This window comes from Sciurus carolinensis, chromosome 9 (genome assembly GCF_902686445.1).
Source record: "Sciurus carolinensis chromosome 9, mSciCar1.2, whole genome shotgun sequence".
Lineage (NCBI taxonomy): Eukaryota > Metazoa > Chordata > Mammalia > Rodentia > Sciuridae > Sciurus > Sciurus carolinensis.
Window position 1 is genome coordinate 80,577,536 of NC_062221.1, and position 15,201 is coordinate 80,592,736.

General features: G+C 44.6%; 1 protein-coding gene across 1 annotated transcript; it reads right to left on the reverse strand.

Moving 5' to 3' along the window:
* Positions 1 to 252: 252 nt before the first annotated feature.
* Tagln3 (transgelin 3) lies at positions 253 to 14,404 on the reverse strand. The gene is made up of 4 exons (XM_047565408.1): positions 13,670 to 14,404; positions 12,369 to 12,543; positions 2,116 to 2,218; positions 253 to 734 (listed from the first exon to the last, which is right to left on the reverse strand). Exons 1-4 carry the CDS (start codon positions 13,847 to 13,849, stop codon positions 593 to 595), a joined length of 600 nt encoding a protein of 199 aa, XP_047421364.1. The 5' UTR covers positions 13,850 to 14,404; the 3' UTR covers positions 253 to 592.
* Positions 14,405 to 15,201: the final 797 nt, after the last annotated feature.

Consider the following 15,201-nt stretch of genomic DNA (forward strand, 5'->3'; position numbering starts at 1 on the left):
AAAGTAGGTACTCAAAAAAATATGTGGGGGCCAAAGACCTTTTCTTGAATTCATAGCTTTAAGCTCTATAGTGGACAAAATTATTTTTAAATTTTCTGCTGCGATTGTCAAGATAAACATTATACTGGAGAGCTTCCTCAGAGCTAACCGTATTTCTACAGCTATAGCTTAATTCCATCCTATGGGTTTCTTGAATTTAAGAGAAACCAGCCCAGTCTGCGAAGTCCCAAAGACAAAGAATGAACCATACACTTTAAGACACAAGACTAATTTGTTTATTAGGTGTGTTCTATAAGTTGAGGAGGGAGATTTTTGGCAAATAAATAAATAAATAATCAAACGGGGACTTCAGGGCACAGAAAGAGCTCAGGAGGAGGAAGGAAGCAAAGTCCTTGCATAGTTCTAAAAGAACAGAAGGTGGCAGCAGTAGGCAACGTGGATTCTCAGCAGAATTGCAGCACTTGCAAAAACCAGGGACAGGAGGCTTTGAGAAAGAGGAGAAGGTCAGAAGGTGACTGACTACCTATTTCTTTTTCATAGAGACTGTGGGGTGGAACATCGGTCCTCTCTATGGGGGGCAGGACGCGGCACCTTACATGATCTGCCTGGGCATCCCATACCCAGTCATGCCTGCTTGGGAGGCTCCCTTGTTGCTGCCCATCTGCAGGCCAATTACGTTCTGTCCCTGGCGAAGCTGCTCCTCTGAAAATCCTCTTCGATTCTGCTGAGCTTTCCTGGATGGGGAGAGTGAGATGGAATAATGTCCTATGACAGTGTCAAAGCCTTGTCCAGATGGACAGTTGGAGGGGCTCTACCCAAGAGCATCAAATAGACCAGCAAGCCCTACTCTGAACCATGACCTACCCCAACTCTTGCCCTACCCTGAGGCATGAGCCCCCTATCCATAGAAGCCCAGATTTTTTTAGAATTTCCAGAAATGAGAAAAGGAGAATCCGTGGCTTCCTCCCTGGGGAACTGACTTTCATCTTTCCTTCTTTTTCTCCTCTTCCCACTTGCCTTTCTTCTCCACCATTTTTGACCATCTCAGTCTGCATCCTCTCACCCCCTCTCGCAAGGTTACCTCAAACTCTTATAAAACTTAAAGTCAATGCTTCCTACAATCCAAGCCATTAATCCCATTCCACCCTTCCTGCTCAGGACCAAGGATTCATGCCCCATTTTAAAGCTGAGGGACCTAGGAGTTATCAAGGGCAAATGTCTTACTCTAGGTCAGAAGTCTGAAGACTTTGCTAAAAAGCCAGATAGCAAATAAATTTGGATTTGCAGCCACATACTAATAATGCTGGATCAATATTCAATGGGTCAATATCTAGGAGATTTTCAAACCAAGGTCATTTAAAATGACACAAGCTGGTATCTTTTTATAATTCTCAATGACAAGAAAAGGGCAACAGGGAAATGATTTACCAATTATCTGCTACAAATGTCCTTTTCTCTTTATCTACAACTAAGCTATGCAATTTAACTTCCTGCCTTCCCTGTCCTTACCACACACCCCCAAAAATATCATATTAGGAAAAGGTCCTAAAAAGTCCTTTTAGTAACCTGAGATGTTCATATAACTTATTATCTAGACTGGGACACTTTTGAGAAGAAAGTGGGTGTTATTAATTAATACACTGGGACAACAGATATTAACCAGGACTGTGTTTGACAAACAGGACATATTTAACCTTCACTAATTACAAAAGGCAAAATAAAAAGAGGAAGGGAAGAAGGAAGGAAGGGAAAAAGATGGTAAGTGAGTGAGTGAGTCAGGGGTAGAACACTCAGGGCTGCTGGGGTCTTAACAAACCAAGTACAGATATCAAGTTGCTTCTAAGAAAGCCCATCCATTGCTGGTGATCCCCTGGAGAGGAACCTGGAGGAGCAGGAGGATCTGGGTATCTAATAAGAAAGGTGTTACTCTTTTTTCCCTGGGTGAAATGTTGGCCTGAAGAACAGCATCAGCCTTGCCTTGCTCTGGGGGACTCAGCTGTGGGACCAGGAGTGCTTGCTCCTAGGGACTCTGTATACAAACGGCCCTAGGGGGCTTCTAGGCTTCTCACCCTCTCTTCAACTGTCTGCTGCAGGAGGTAGAGAAGGGACTTTTACCTGTGGAACCAGGATGGCTCGCCCCGGTAGCAGCCATCATCCTTGGTGACTGCAACGCTGCCTAGAGCCATCAGGGTCCTCTGCACAGCTGCCATGTCCTTCCCTGGAAGCCAATAAAGAGATTAAAGCAAAGTGTATTTTAGAGCCAAGGAATTCTGGAAGGACACCCAGGACAAAATTTCTGATAGTGGGCTGTGGATGATGACATTCAAGGGGGAAGTGCTATCACTTACCAAAGTGGTCCTAGGGTAACCATTCCCAAATTACTCAGAAAGGAACAAAAATCAGCCTGATTAATTATTCTCAATTCCTATCAGTTACCTTTCCAATCCACTCTTCGTGGCTATATGAATGAACACTTTGAACACCTGCAGCTCAGAACTAGAAAGATCCCTGGCCTAAGGAGAGGAACTTGCCTTTGTGAGTTCTACAAGCTGCGTGAAGGGAAGTCCTGTGGAGGGGTTGGCATCCTGGTCTGCAGAAGAGCACTTTACTTAGGATTAGAAAGAGAAAAGAAAATTGAGGAGAAACTGGATGAAACGATTCTGCACCAAACACCAGGTGGCTCCTCTCTTGTGCTTTATTTGGGTTAAAAGTATCTAAAAGCATCCATGTTCATCAAATTGAGTATTCACTTGGCTCTGTAGGCCAGAGGTCTGGCAAATGGAGAACAGCAAATCAACACGGAACCCACTCCACGTGACACAAGTAAAAGACCCTTTATTTTGTGCTGGGTGAAAGGAAGTAAATGGGGACTATAAATCACTAGCTTGTGTGTAGAGAGAGGAGTGGGAGAGGAAAGAGACACATGAAGTGCGGCCTGCATGGGAAGGGAGCACTGCCACAGAGGAGCCTGTGGAGGAGGCAGTTGGACCCTGCAAGTCAGCCTGTTCCTCCTATCCTTTCTCCTGTTCTCCCTTCCAGGTGACATGCCCTGGGTTGAGAGAGATGCTACTGTGTAGGTCGCCTGCCATTTAGAAAGCAGAGCAAAGGTCTGTGCAAGATACCGGTGTGGAAGACAAGAGCTGAAAGGTACTTGGTTTAAAAGGAAAGGAGCCTTCAGCCTAGCAGGGAGCTGAGAAGGTTAAAAGGCAAATATGAAAAGTCCTTCTTTGGACAGAGTGAGCCATCTGTGGTCTCTGGCCTGACTGCTACAGCTGGGTCACTGGGGAATACAGAATTACAGGAGAAAGGCAGATGGAAAGTGAGAATGGAGTATGAACTGTAATAAAATAAACAATTAGGGCTCTCACCGGAAGTTGAGTCCAGGATGTGCATTCATACAAAGAGAGAGAAAATCCTCCTTCCCTGGCCTCTCTCCTCCACCCCCACCTCCTGCATTAACCACAGGGTGATTGACTGGATCCCAGGAGGCCCTGTGGGACTGGCTGATGGATACAGGATGAAATGCTGTCAATGGAGAATGCCCAGACTCAAGGAACAGCTGGGGTGGTGAATGGAGTATTTGGGTGGCAGATGGAAGGGGAAGAGCAGAAAGAATACAAGGAATTAGGAGAGGAAACGCAGAGATGGTTGTTAATTCTCTTCCAAAGATGAAAAGCATTTCAGTAATTGTCACTGTATGACAGAATGCACTTTTTTTTTTTTTTTTTTTTTAAAATAGAACTATAGTAATGACGTTTTAAAGAGTCATTCTGGGAAAAGATAGGGAGTAGGTTTGGTCTTAAGCACAGCATTCTTAAAGAGAATCATGGAGCATAGGAAGGTTCAGGTTAGGTTATACCATCTTCTCCACTCTGTTCAAAGGGCACACAGGAAATCTGTTTCTGGCAGTTGGAAAGACCTGGCCTGAAATGTCCAGATCTGGGGAAATATGAAGCCTGACACCCAGCAAGGCAGCCATAGCTGCGGCCCTGCAGCAGAGTGAAATGCAAGCTTCGTTCGGCCACAGGAGTCTCCTTCACCAGGGAGAGCTAATTAATTTAAGCACAATGTGAACCCAGAAGGGATAGGAAAAGCTGTTCCAGGCAAAGGAGAGATGTCCAGAAACAGCCCCCCCCACAGATACATCCTCATCACAGCAGAGTAAAAAAGGAATGGATTACCTGATGGAGGCAGAAACTGGAGGGGGAAACATGATTTCACAAGAACAAATGGGAAAGATTTTCCCTTAAGAAAGGTCCCAAGGCAGGGGATTTAATATCAGTTTCAGGGTAGATGGTTTATTCTGTTATCATAATTAACCCCATGGAGTTGGGATTATTCCCCCCCACCTACAGATGGGAAAACTGATTCAAAGAGGTTAATTAACATGCCCAGAATCACCCAACAGGTCAACTGGAGCCCACTTCTACCTTGGATCTGCCTGAATGCAAAAAGTTACAGTCCACTTGACCACATGATCTGTCACAGTGTCCCCTTGCAGACTGGACGTGGAAGCAGGTTCCTCAGCAGGAGCCAGTGATCAGGGATGATGGGAGGGGTCACAGTGGCTGATCCAGTGCCAGGACAGAGTGCAGGAGAGATAAAACCAAGGTACAGGTTTTGGGCTCCACAGGATCAAATGCATCAACCTCAAATAGCCATAAATCTTGAAATGCTTTCATCTGGAGTAACTTTGCTGTATCTTTACCCAAATAACATTAAAGCAAAGAAAATCTGTTGGAATCAGTGTGCCAACCAAGGTAGTTACTAACAAGATTCTAACTAACATGACCGAAAATCTGCCATCTGTGACCAGTTCATACTAGCTCATTTTCTTGTCATGTCTAGTGTATTTTCTAGTAGAGGTTCCATGTGGAGACTTGCAGCACTCCTGGGCTGATGAGACAGTCAGAGGGCCTTTTTCTAGCCTGACCTCTCTTGCCAGTTCAGAAGCCCTGTCAGGTATGTACTGTTAGATGAGAAAGGACTGAGGAAGGATCTGGGGTTGCTTGTGGAGCCTGATCCCTGTAACCAGATGTCAAAAAAATGAAGTGTATAAAGAAGTGTGAAGTTCAAGAAGACCTGTGAATGGTGCTGGGGAATAAAACAACAACGGATAGACTGCTTGTATCACAACCAAGTGTAACATCTGCCTTGTGACGCCTTCAAAGACATGCAAGGAAAAAAAGAAAAAAAATGGCCATACACAGTTGCTTCAGAGCAGATTCCCAAGCCTCTTGGCGCATTATGGGATATAGGTGGGGGCCATCTTTTTAAAAATATGAATGTTGAGGTTATTGTCTTGGGAGATAAATATGGCAAGTTGTGGGAGCCTACATTTTTAATAAACTCCCCAGGTGATTCAAATCATTAGGCAAGTTGGAAAAACCTGCTTTTTTTTAAAAACGAAAAACAAAAAACAAAAACCTTGTGACTTAAAAAGCATCAGAATTACCTAAGCATCTTAAATAATCAGATTCTGGGGTAATCTTTTGAGATGATTCTGAGGCAGCCAGATGAACAGGCAAGGAGCTCTAATACTTTGGTTTTCAATTTTTTAAAATATCACAATGTCCAGCATGTCATAAATACTAAATATTTGTTAAGCAATAAATTCTTCCTTCAGAGATATCTTCCACAAGGTCAAAACACAAAACCTTTCATTAGAAGGGCTTTGACCCAAGTTGGGAGTCAGTCCAGGGCTCTGGCGACTTAGAATCATGTTGCTCCCTGAGAATGCCACTGAATGTTTTGCTGGATGCTTGTGGTTCCTCAAGTCAGCTTGAGCTCAAGGCCATTCTTACAAGAAAAAAGGAGAAAAACAGTCTAAAAAAGGACAAACCAGAGGTTGAGAATTTTCTAGATGCAGCAGAAATGAGATTGAGTCTTGGTGGTCATCTAAGAATAGACCACTGACCATAAGAAGGAAAGTAACACAGGAAAGAGGAGGGGCCATATTAACATTAACATCTCAGGATTTTGATGGGGCTCTCTGGTCTCTTCCAGACCTCTGTCATGGGAGGAAGCTAATATTAGACTTGAAATTTTTAAAAAATGCTGGTAGAATGGGGGGTGGAAGGGGTTAGTGTTGGGGTTAGTGTTAGGGTTAGAGTTAGGGTTAGGGAGGGGGGCAAGAATGGAGGAAGGAAGGACTGTATAGAGGGAAAAGAGGGGTGGAAGGGGTGGGGGGAAGGGAAAAAATAACAGAATGAATCAAACATTACCCTATGTAAATTTATGATTACACAAATGGTATGCCTTTATGCCATGTACAAAAAGAGAAACAGCATGTATCCCATTTGTTTACAATAATAAAAAAAAAATGCTGGTAGAATCAGAAAGGGCTTATGAACTGTACCATACCAACTATAGGATACTCTGGACAAGGCAAAACTAGAAAGACTATAAAAACATCAGTAATTGCCAGGGTTGGGGATGGAGAGGGATGAAAAATGGACCACAGAGGATTTTTAAAGCAGTGAAAATATGCTGTATGATATTACAATACACGTCATTATACATTTGTCCAAACCCACAGAATGCGCAACAGCAGGGGTGAACCCTGTGTAAACTGTAGGCTTTGTGTGATAATGATGTGTCAATATAGGTTCATCAATTATAACATATTTACCACTATGGTAGAGATAATGGGGAGGCGGATGATGGGCAGAGGGCATATGGGAAATATCTGTCTCTTAATTTTGTTGTGACCTTAAAACTGAGTGAAAGAAATAGTCATAAAAATTTTGAAAAGATTGGTGGCATGGATGGTAGCTCTCTCTGTCTCACCTGTTAAGTCTGAAAAAGAGTGTCAAGTAGCAATGGATGCTTTTATTTGACAGTAGAGTATTCCCTGCTTCACACATTATCACAAAGTAACATTATTCCAAATATGGTCATGTACCCCAGACTACTAAATTATAATCTCTGGGGACTGAGGTCAGAGGTTCTGCACTGTAATGATCCAACCCAAGGATTCTTAATGCTGGTAAAATTTGAGAGATATTTACCATAAGGATAGTTCAACAAGAATTTTGTTCTCTTAATTTTTTTAGTACTTCCAAGATATCTTATGCATATCTTTGGAAAGAAGAAAAAAATGAGAAGGATAAAGAGAGATACAAAGGCAATAGAGAGATCAGCTGTGTAGAAAGTCGGGTCAGCCCTGCTCTACTTTCTATTTCTACTTTTAATGCTAAAAACTAGTCTTAAATCAAAGTTGTATTTTTCAAAGCTACTTCTATTTTATATCAGTCCCAGTCTTGTAACTCTTGGAAACTGGATTATTAAAATAATGTTTCTTGCACTTACAGAGATAGCAAGAAGTGGAATAGAAATCATTCTTATTTCCCTGAATAATATCTTAGGCACAGTCCCCAGTTTCCCACTCAAGGTACAGTAAACATTTCTATAGCCAAAGGGAAAATGCCAAAGGGTAGGTTGAATTTGTTCTGCAGTTTTTATAAATTTTTGTTGCTTGCCTCCCCAGCATGATGAAATATTGCAGGATTGATTCTCATAGTGGGGTTCCCCAGGCCAGCAGAAGGAGCATCACCTGCAAATTGGTAAGAAATGCAAATTCTTGGACCTCACCCCACAGTTAATACCTCAGAAACTGGAACTGTCACCCATCAGTCTGTGTTTTATCAAGACTATCAAGTGATTCTGATGCAAGCCAGTTTGAGAACCATTGCTAAATGAAAATCCCATCAAATATGAATGACAGCAGCCACTAAACAACAAAAGCAATGAAGAGTGTGCTGACAGAAAAGGAGGCTTCAAGCAGCAGGCATTTGTTATGTCTCAAGTACCCTGCAATGTCCCCACATATCTCACACTGGGAGGAATGTCTCTTCTGCTCTTGCTGTTGAGGAATGGCACATATAGTGACACCTCCCCGAAGAATATATTTGAACCTTCCAGGCTCTCCACTTCCAGTGTAAAACACAACCCTCAGCTCTGAGTCATCCACAGAAGGGAAAACCAGGCATCCAGGGTCCTCATCAGTGAGCTCACTGAGAAGAGTAATTGGATTGGTTGATCTTTAAGCCTCACCTGCTCTGACATTCTAGAATTCTTTATGTGTAACACCCACCAAGTGGTTACACAAATAAACCAGAAAGGTCAGTTACTGATGGGCTAATCATAGGGGAAGAGAAGGTGAAGTTTATTAGGTGTCTAGGAGCCAGGCACTGTGCTAGGCTTTTTACATTTAATCCTTACAATAAATCCATGAGGGAGACACCAGACCTGTTTACACAGAAGAGAGCAGAGGCTGTTAGAAGCTAAGCAATCTCAACATGGTCATGCTGCTGGTATCCAGCTGAAGAAGGGCTTCTGTCCATCTACCTTACTCTGAAACTCATGCTGGTTCCATTTCTGGGTCTGAAATTGACCAAGCTACATGTTGTGGGGAAAGACACCAAAAAAAAAAAAAAAAAAAAAAACAATAACCACTGAGTGACAAGTCTATCAAGTGACTCAGAGAGTTGGCACCTTCCTGTGTGCAGGATGACCAATGAAGATTCCACAGATGGTGGCAGAGAGGACAAAGGTCAAACAGGCCATCCTATCAGCTCCTGTGTGGGGCCATTAGTTCAGTCCTTTGTTCTAAGAAGAGTGTGTGCCTTTCTAGCCTCATTCCTCCATCTCTTACTAGTTATTAGTCTTAGAAAGGACAGGACAATGACAAGAGTAATTCTACGCTGCCAATTCTTCATATACTCTACTTCTTCCAGACACTATTCTATTATCCCTCATTTATTTTTTATATCAACTCTAAGAAGTAGGTACTATTATCCCCATTTTACTACACCTGAGAAAATGGAGGCTTAGAGGCTAATTGAAAAGTCATGGAGCACAGATTTGAACCTGGCAGTCTAATTTCTGATTCAGGAGTCTGTACTCTCTTCTACCTTCCAGGATAAGTGTCCATTGCAGTGTTTCTAACCAGATATTGTACTAGCACACTCACTCCCATGTGTTGTCTAACTAATGCGCGCACACACACACACGCATACACCCCTCCCTTATGCTCCTCTCTTTCTCCTCTCCCATTTCTGCTCTCAGAAAAGATGCTAAGTCTTACCTACGGCATACTCTCCTCTGCGTCATAGACAGCTGAGTTGGCTCCACCCCGCCTCATCCAGGCATCCATAGCAATCTGACAACATTTCTTTTATCCTAGAGAAAAACATCCCCAGCCTCCTTCCATGCTTTTAAACTGTCCTCCCTTCTTCTCTGTCACCACAAGGAAACTGGTCACCCCAGCTTCCTTTAGAGGGGACTTCAGTAGCTTTTGTCTACAATGTCCCTGACAGATTTTTTCCTGGAACATTCAGCCTTGATTTCCTTTTTGAAGAATCTTGTATTCTGATTGTTCCCAAGTCCATTCCAAATATTCCACCTCAAAGGGGCTTAAGGATAGTAGATGTATCTAGGGCCCCTGCTTCTATAAATAACTGAAGACTTAACAAGAAGGCATTTGGTAATCCTGGACTTCTTCAGCTTTACTGGTTTGCAAGAGGCAGCCTAGAAAGTCACCAGGCATCTCTGGGCAAGCAGATCCCTGCTTAGGAAGAAAACATCAAGCCAGGGAAATGGAAGATTGAGAGCAGTTGAGTATAAAATGTCATAGAAGAAAGAAAAATGCCCAAGAAAGGGGGCTGGGACTGCAGCAACCATGGCCACCACAGCCACGGTTCAGGGAATTGGGAATTAGCTGAGTAAACCGAAATGTGAGGACAGATTTGAAACCTCAGTCAGGGGTAGAATGTAGAGAGAATGTGGGACTAAGCTAAATGGCTAGTCCAATATCTGTGTATACAATGTGTACGCCCTCACATGAACACAGACATAAAAACACGCCAACCCTGCCCTGCAACAGCCCTTTGATTTCAGCTTAGTCATCCCAAAACTCATGACTAGCAACCAACTCTTGAGGAAGGACTCTGGCCATGCTTGCTACTTCCATGATTCCACACCACTAGCCCTACCCTCCCTGCTTCTGTTGAAGGAAACCAACTTTTCTACCTCTGATCAATTATATAGTAACCAGCTCTGGCCAGAGCTTCAGACAGAGGTCCTGGGAAATACCAAGAGTGCTGTCCAAATCATAACCAATCTCCCTGAATCCTTGAGCCCCAAGAGGTCTCTGGAGTCATTAGGAAACTCTTAAGCTTCTGCTTCCCTGTTGTCTACACTCTCAACTCACCCCAACCTTCTGCAGAGTCTACATAGTGTTCTTCTGACTATCATCAGTCACAGCACCCTTGGAATGAGTCTCTTTCATTCTTTCCTTTAAAAGCTGATCCTTTTTCTGCGTTCATGATGGGACCCTTAGTGTGTCTTTTTCTCCCTTTCTAGAAGCATTATCCTATCCTGGGGTCAACGGTTCACGGCCCCAACTCAGGCTACTACAGTCACACTCACGCCTCCTTATCTTCCTGTTCCTTAAGGAGGATCCAACACAGGGGGCTGGAGCAGGTGGTATAGACCTCCACCAGGTTGTTCATCAGGGATCATTCATTGCTCCCCACACTCCATTCCTCTGGCTGTAATTACCTCCCAGGTGTAAAGCTTACCTTCATGGTCTTTGGACAAAGGTGGGAGGGGAGTAAAATCTCCTAAGAAACATAAAAACAGGAAAGCTCCCTTGAGATCCCCGCCTTCTATAGACCTCCCAGTTTCCTACTCCTACATACTTCCTGCACTTGGCAGGGGGCCTCACCAGGGTCCCTGCCATCCACACTAGCTCCCTATCCTTCTGTCCCACACAGCCTTGACTCATCCTCCTCATCGCCATCATCATCATCATCATCAGCAGCAGCAGCAGCAACTAGTCATTATTATGACTCAACAGCACATTCACGGTGTAAGAGAAGGAAACTAGGCTTCCTGGCCAAAGAATGCCCTGGCAGACTAGTTAAGGCCCTGGCATCAGAGGGCCTGGGTTTGAGTCCCAGCTCTTCTAATTACTAGTTCTCTGATGGTCACACATAACCATATACTTCAACAACTGAAATGGGGAATTTAAAAACACTTACCTTAAAATTTTGTTAGAAGAACTGATTGGCATAATTCAGAAAAGCATTTATCCAATGCCTAGTGTACAGGAGAACATCAATAACCAGTAGCTCTCTTTATTAACTGAGGAGAATCACCATAGGTTTGACCTAGAAAGCAGGCACCAAGGCTGGACCATGACATACGGGGATTTGGAGGCAAGTGTCACAGAGTCCAGTGATCTGGCCTGAATTTTGGGGTATATGAATTTTTAAAGTAATGGTAATAAGCAAGGTAAATCTCTTGGCATCTTAGGATTTTAACTACTCATCTGTGAGAAACATGAAATGGCTCTCTGCATGACAGAGGTCCAAGGAGGTAACTGAGGATTATAGAGGTAGCTGTTTCTTTATAACTTATTTGGTAAAGTGTTCCTCTGCTAGAAATCTCTTTCAACCACCCTCTGAATACCCCTTAAAATGCCATGACATTTGATCAGAGGAACATTATCCATTCTCACTGCTAGCAAACCCATTTGGGTCACTGGCCTGGGGATTCTATTGGTCAGGCCATGATGATGGCTAATGACAATGAGCATGTGAGAGTCAATCTGGCAGTCCTGCTTAAACTAGTCTGTATCTCTCAGTGCCTCGGGCAGGTCTCAGTCAAGAAAGGATACAGCTGCATGGATGGAAATGCATATTTTCGCTAAAGGTACACTAGACTCTGAGAATGTCTCAATTCATATTGTTTTCCCCAATAATGGTGGAATGCTAGATTTATCTAAGAATGTGATTTGATTTTTATGCCTTTGTAAGATTTCCTCACCAGGTCACTTCACAAAAGTAAAAAAAAAAAAAAAAAAAATTATTTGTCATACTGAGAGGTACAATCACTAAGCTCCCAGATAACTGTTTAGTAAAAGATTGGAGTGCTATTTATTTCTCAGGTTGAATGACAACATTGCACCAGATGGCTTTGTCTATAAGCCTTGATGCTGGTGAGTCAGAAGTACACTGGCCCCCTGCCTCCCTTCTCCTCCAGTAGCTATGATTTGCTATGGGAGGGCAGTAGGAATAAAAGGCATCCATGTAACCATTTTTGCTTCCTTTCTGTGGAGGATTCTGTTTACGCACTAGTTTTCTGAGATCCTTTACCATGCATGTCCTCAGGGTGTGCGTTCCTAGAGGAGAGTACCCCTTTTGAAAGAACATCACAAAGGAGGGTACCAGGGCTGCTGAGAGCACTCCCCACATACCCACAGGCACAGGGAAGAACATCCTGAGTGGCTTTCACAAACAGGGCAAATGGAAGGGGTGTGGGGGCAGGGGGAGGACAGACCCAGAGGCTGAAGGGCTGTTTACCTTCCCATAGATCCACCGTCTGAAAAATGTCAGTGGTCCTGACGCCATAGATCTCCGCAGCTTTTAGGAACTGGGAGATCTGCTCCATCTGCTTAAAAGCCATCTTTGACTCTGAGATCTTAGGGATGGGCTCTTGTCCTGGTGGGTATAAACTGTTTATCAGCTTGCACAGGACCTGAAGGGGGTGGGGTGGGGACACAGAATCAGTGTTTCCCTTTTTAATCAATGTCATAAATGAGAAGTGAATCCCTCCCCCACAATACACACAGCAGGAGACACAGCTCACCGGGTTTGGTCAGGGCTGCGCAGCCAGGTTCCCACACTACATCCCCAACACTCACACCACCCCATGCCCAGGGCTGCACCTGACCACAGAGTCCTGCAGTCCATTCCCTCCTTATTCCTCTCTTCCTTTTTCCCAGCAAAGGACAGAATATTTACAAATAGAGAATGGCACAAGGTGACGAGGATGGGAGTCTACATTTTTAATGAAGAGATGAGTTTGTGGTTTCTGGGGGAGGGAGGTGGGTTCTGATCTGCTCTGTACCAAAGGTAAATCAGAATCAGCTTTCAATAACTCATCCCACATGTGTTAATGATGTGTAAAAGAACTGAACTTTAACACGGGTGGTATCTTCACCCAGACACCTATACCCCAAGTCTTGGACTACTCAACAAATGCGTGGAATAGCAGTTATGTAACAGTAAATCACAGCTCGTGAGAAGAGATGGACTTGTTTGGATCAGTTGAGTCTATGTTCCTCAAATCCCCAAACACACATGAACATCTGGTCAAAACAGCAGTTATCAAAGGACTCTCTTCAGGTTCCTGAGAACCCATCCATCCACAGGCGGCCATTAAGCACCTCCAGGGAGCCTGGTTCCCAGAAGGTAGGGAAGGAGGCTACCCCCACACCCATCCTTTGTTTTACTGTGTAACCAGCTGGTTCCCCTGGGGGAAGAAATGGCCCAGAAGCGCAGATGCACCAAGAAGGCTGCTGAGATCACAAGGAAATATTTATTTCTATTCTCAGTGGGAAAATCACTAGGGCCTTAAATTTGCCGGCAACTCGGAAGGAAGCTGCGATGCTTGGATGGGTGGGGAATCCTCTGAGCTAGCTAAGGAATTGTGCATGGAGTACGAATTTTCCAACCCTGAAGAAATAAGGGTATCCCCGTCCCTCCCGTGAGAAAGAGCTTGGCAACAGCAGCTCCTCCCGGGACCTCGCGTTGAAAGAAAGAGCCCTGGGGCGGGTTTTCCTGCCCACCGCCCGGGCAACCAAGATCGCTGCGGGTCTTACCGTCCCGTCCATTAACCATTTCTGAAAATGGGTCCTGCCGGGGGGCGGGTGCTCTATGTCCTCGGCGCACTGCAGGATGATCCAGTCCACCAGCTTGTTCTCCAGGTCCGCGTCGTACTTCTGCTCGATCTTCTCCTGCACCTCTCGGCTTAAGCCATAGCTGGGGCCCCTGTTAGCCATCTCTGGAAGAGAAGAGAGGACACGCGCGGCATCCACACAATAGCGACCGCAGCAGCGCCCGGGCTCCCTGCAAGCGGGTCTGAGATGCGGCGGGGCGGCCGGGCCCAGCAGCAGCAAAGCGGGCAGAAAGCCGGGCGTGGTTTAAATCAAGGAGCCAATGAAGCCAATGGGGTTTCACCTACAAACAGGAAAGAAAAGCGCAGCCACGCGCCAGTGACTCTGGAATAAAACCTCGGCCAGTCCAGGGGGGCTGGAACCCCCCTCTCAGTCCCGCCTATCAACGCGTCGAGATGATGTATGTACAAGGACTCACAATCGAGCCTGAACCCCCAGGCAGTGAGGGGGAGGGGTGGTGGTCGTTTTCTCCACTTCTCAGTAGCGCTTTGCAGAGGCAGCAACCAAGAGAGGGCAAAGAGCAGGTAATTAACAGGCCGGGAGGAACGCTGCCCTGACCTACAGCTGCTGATGCTGCATCGCGCCTGGAAGAACAGTACGATGATTTGATTTTCTCAGAGCTGAAGGGGGTCAAACCAGGGCCGTTGCTAAGAGCCCTCCAAAAGCCAACCCTCTCCTATGTCGGAAAAGCCCGCCAACCTCCCTTCCGCTGGGAGCTTCTTTCTGGACTGCACCATTCTTTCTCCTCCTCTGGGAGACAGCGATTGTATGGCCTGGCCGGCAACAGCAGCACGAGAGGATGGAGGCTGTAGGAGGGTCCCTATTGCTAACTGTCCATCTGGCAAGAATAGCCAAACTACTTTTCCCTTGCCTTGACGTAACAATTGTGTGGCAGGGCAGGATGGGGGAAACTGAGAGCTGCAATCATTTATTCGTTCAACTCTAAGCCCAGCTTCATCCAGAAACTTCCATGTTATGGGGAACTGTTGTGCCTCCATCTAGTTTTATTCAAGGGCTCTTTTCAATGCTTTTTTTAAACAAAGATGTTTTATAAATTTGTGTCCTACACACTCTTAACAGTAAAAGAGTTTGGTAGAGTGTGGAAATGTCATCCATTTATTTCAATTAAGGACCACAAAAGCACACTGGAAGACTGTTAGTGGTAACAGAATATTTGCACCAGCAAACAAGATCTTAGGAGAAATCATTTGGTTTAAGTTGACCTGGAATTATTTTAACAGTCAAGGGGCTTGGCATTTTGTTCTCCTAGAGTGTATGTAAGGTGCTTGAGGATAGACTCTCACTGGGGTTGTGTAAGTCACTGGGTACTTTTCATGCAAAAACAAAACAAAACAAACAAAAAACCCTCAAATATTTGTTCTTTGGTGCATTTCTTCATTGAACAAATATTAAGTGCTCAATTGTCATAATACTGGACTGGAAAAAATAAAGCATAA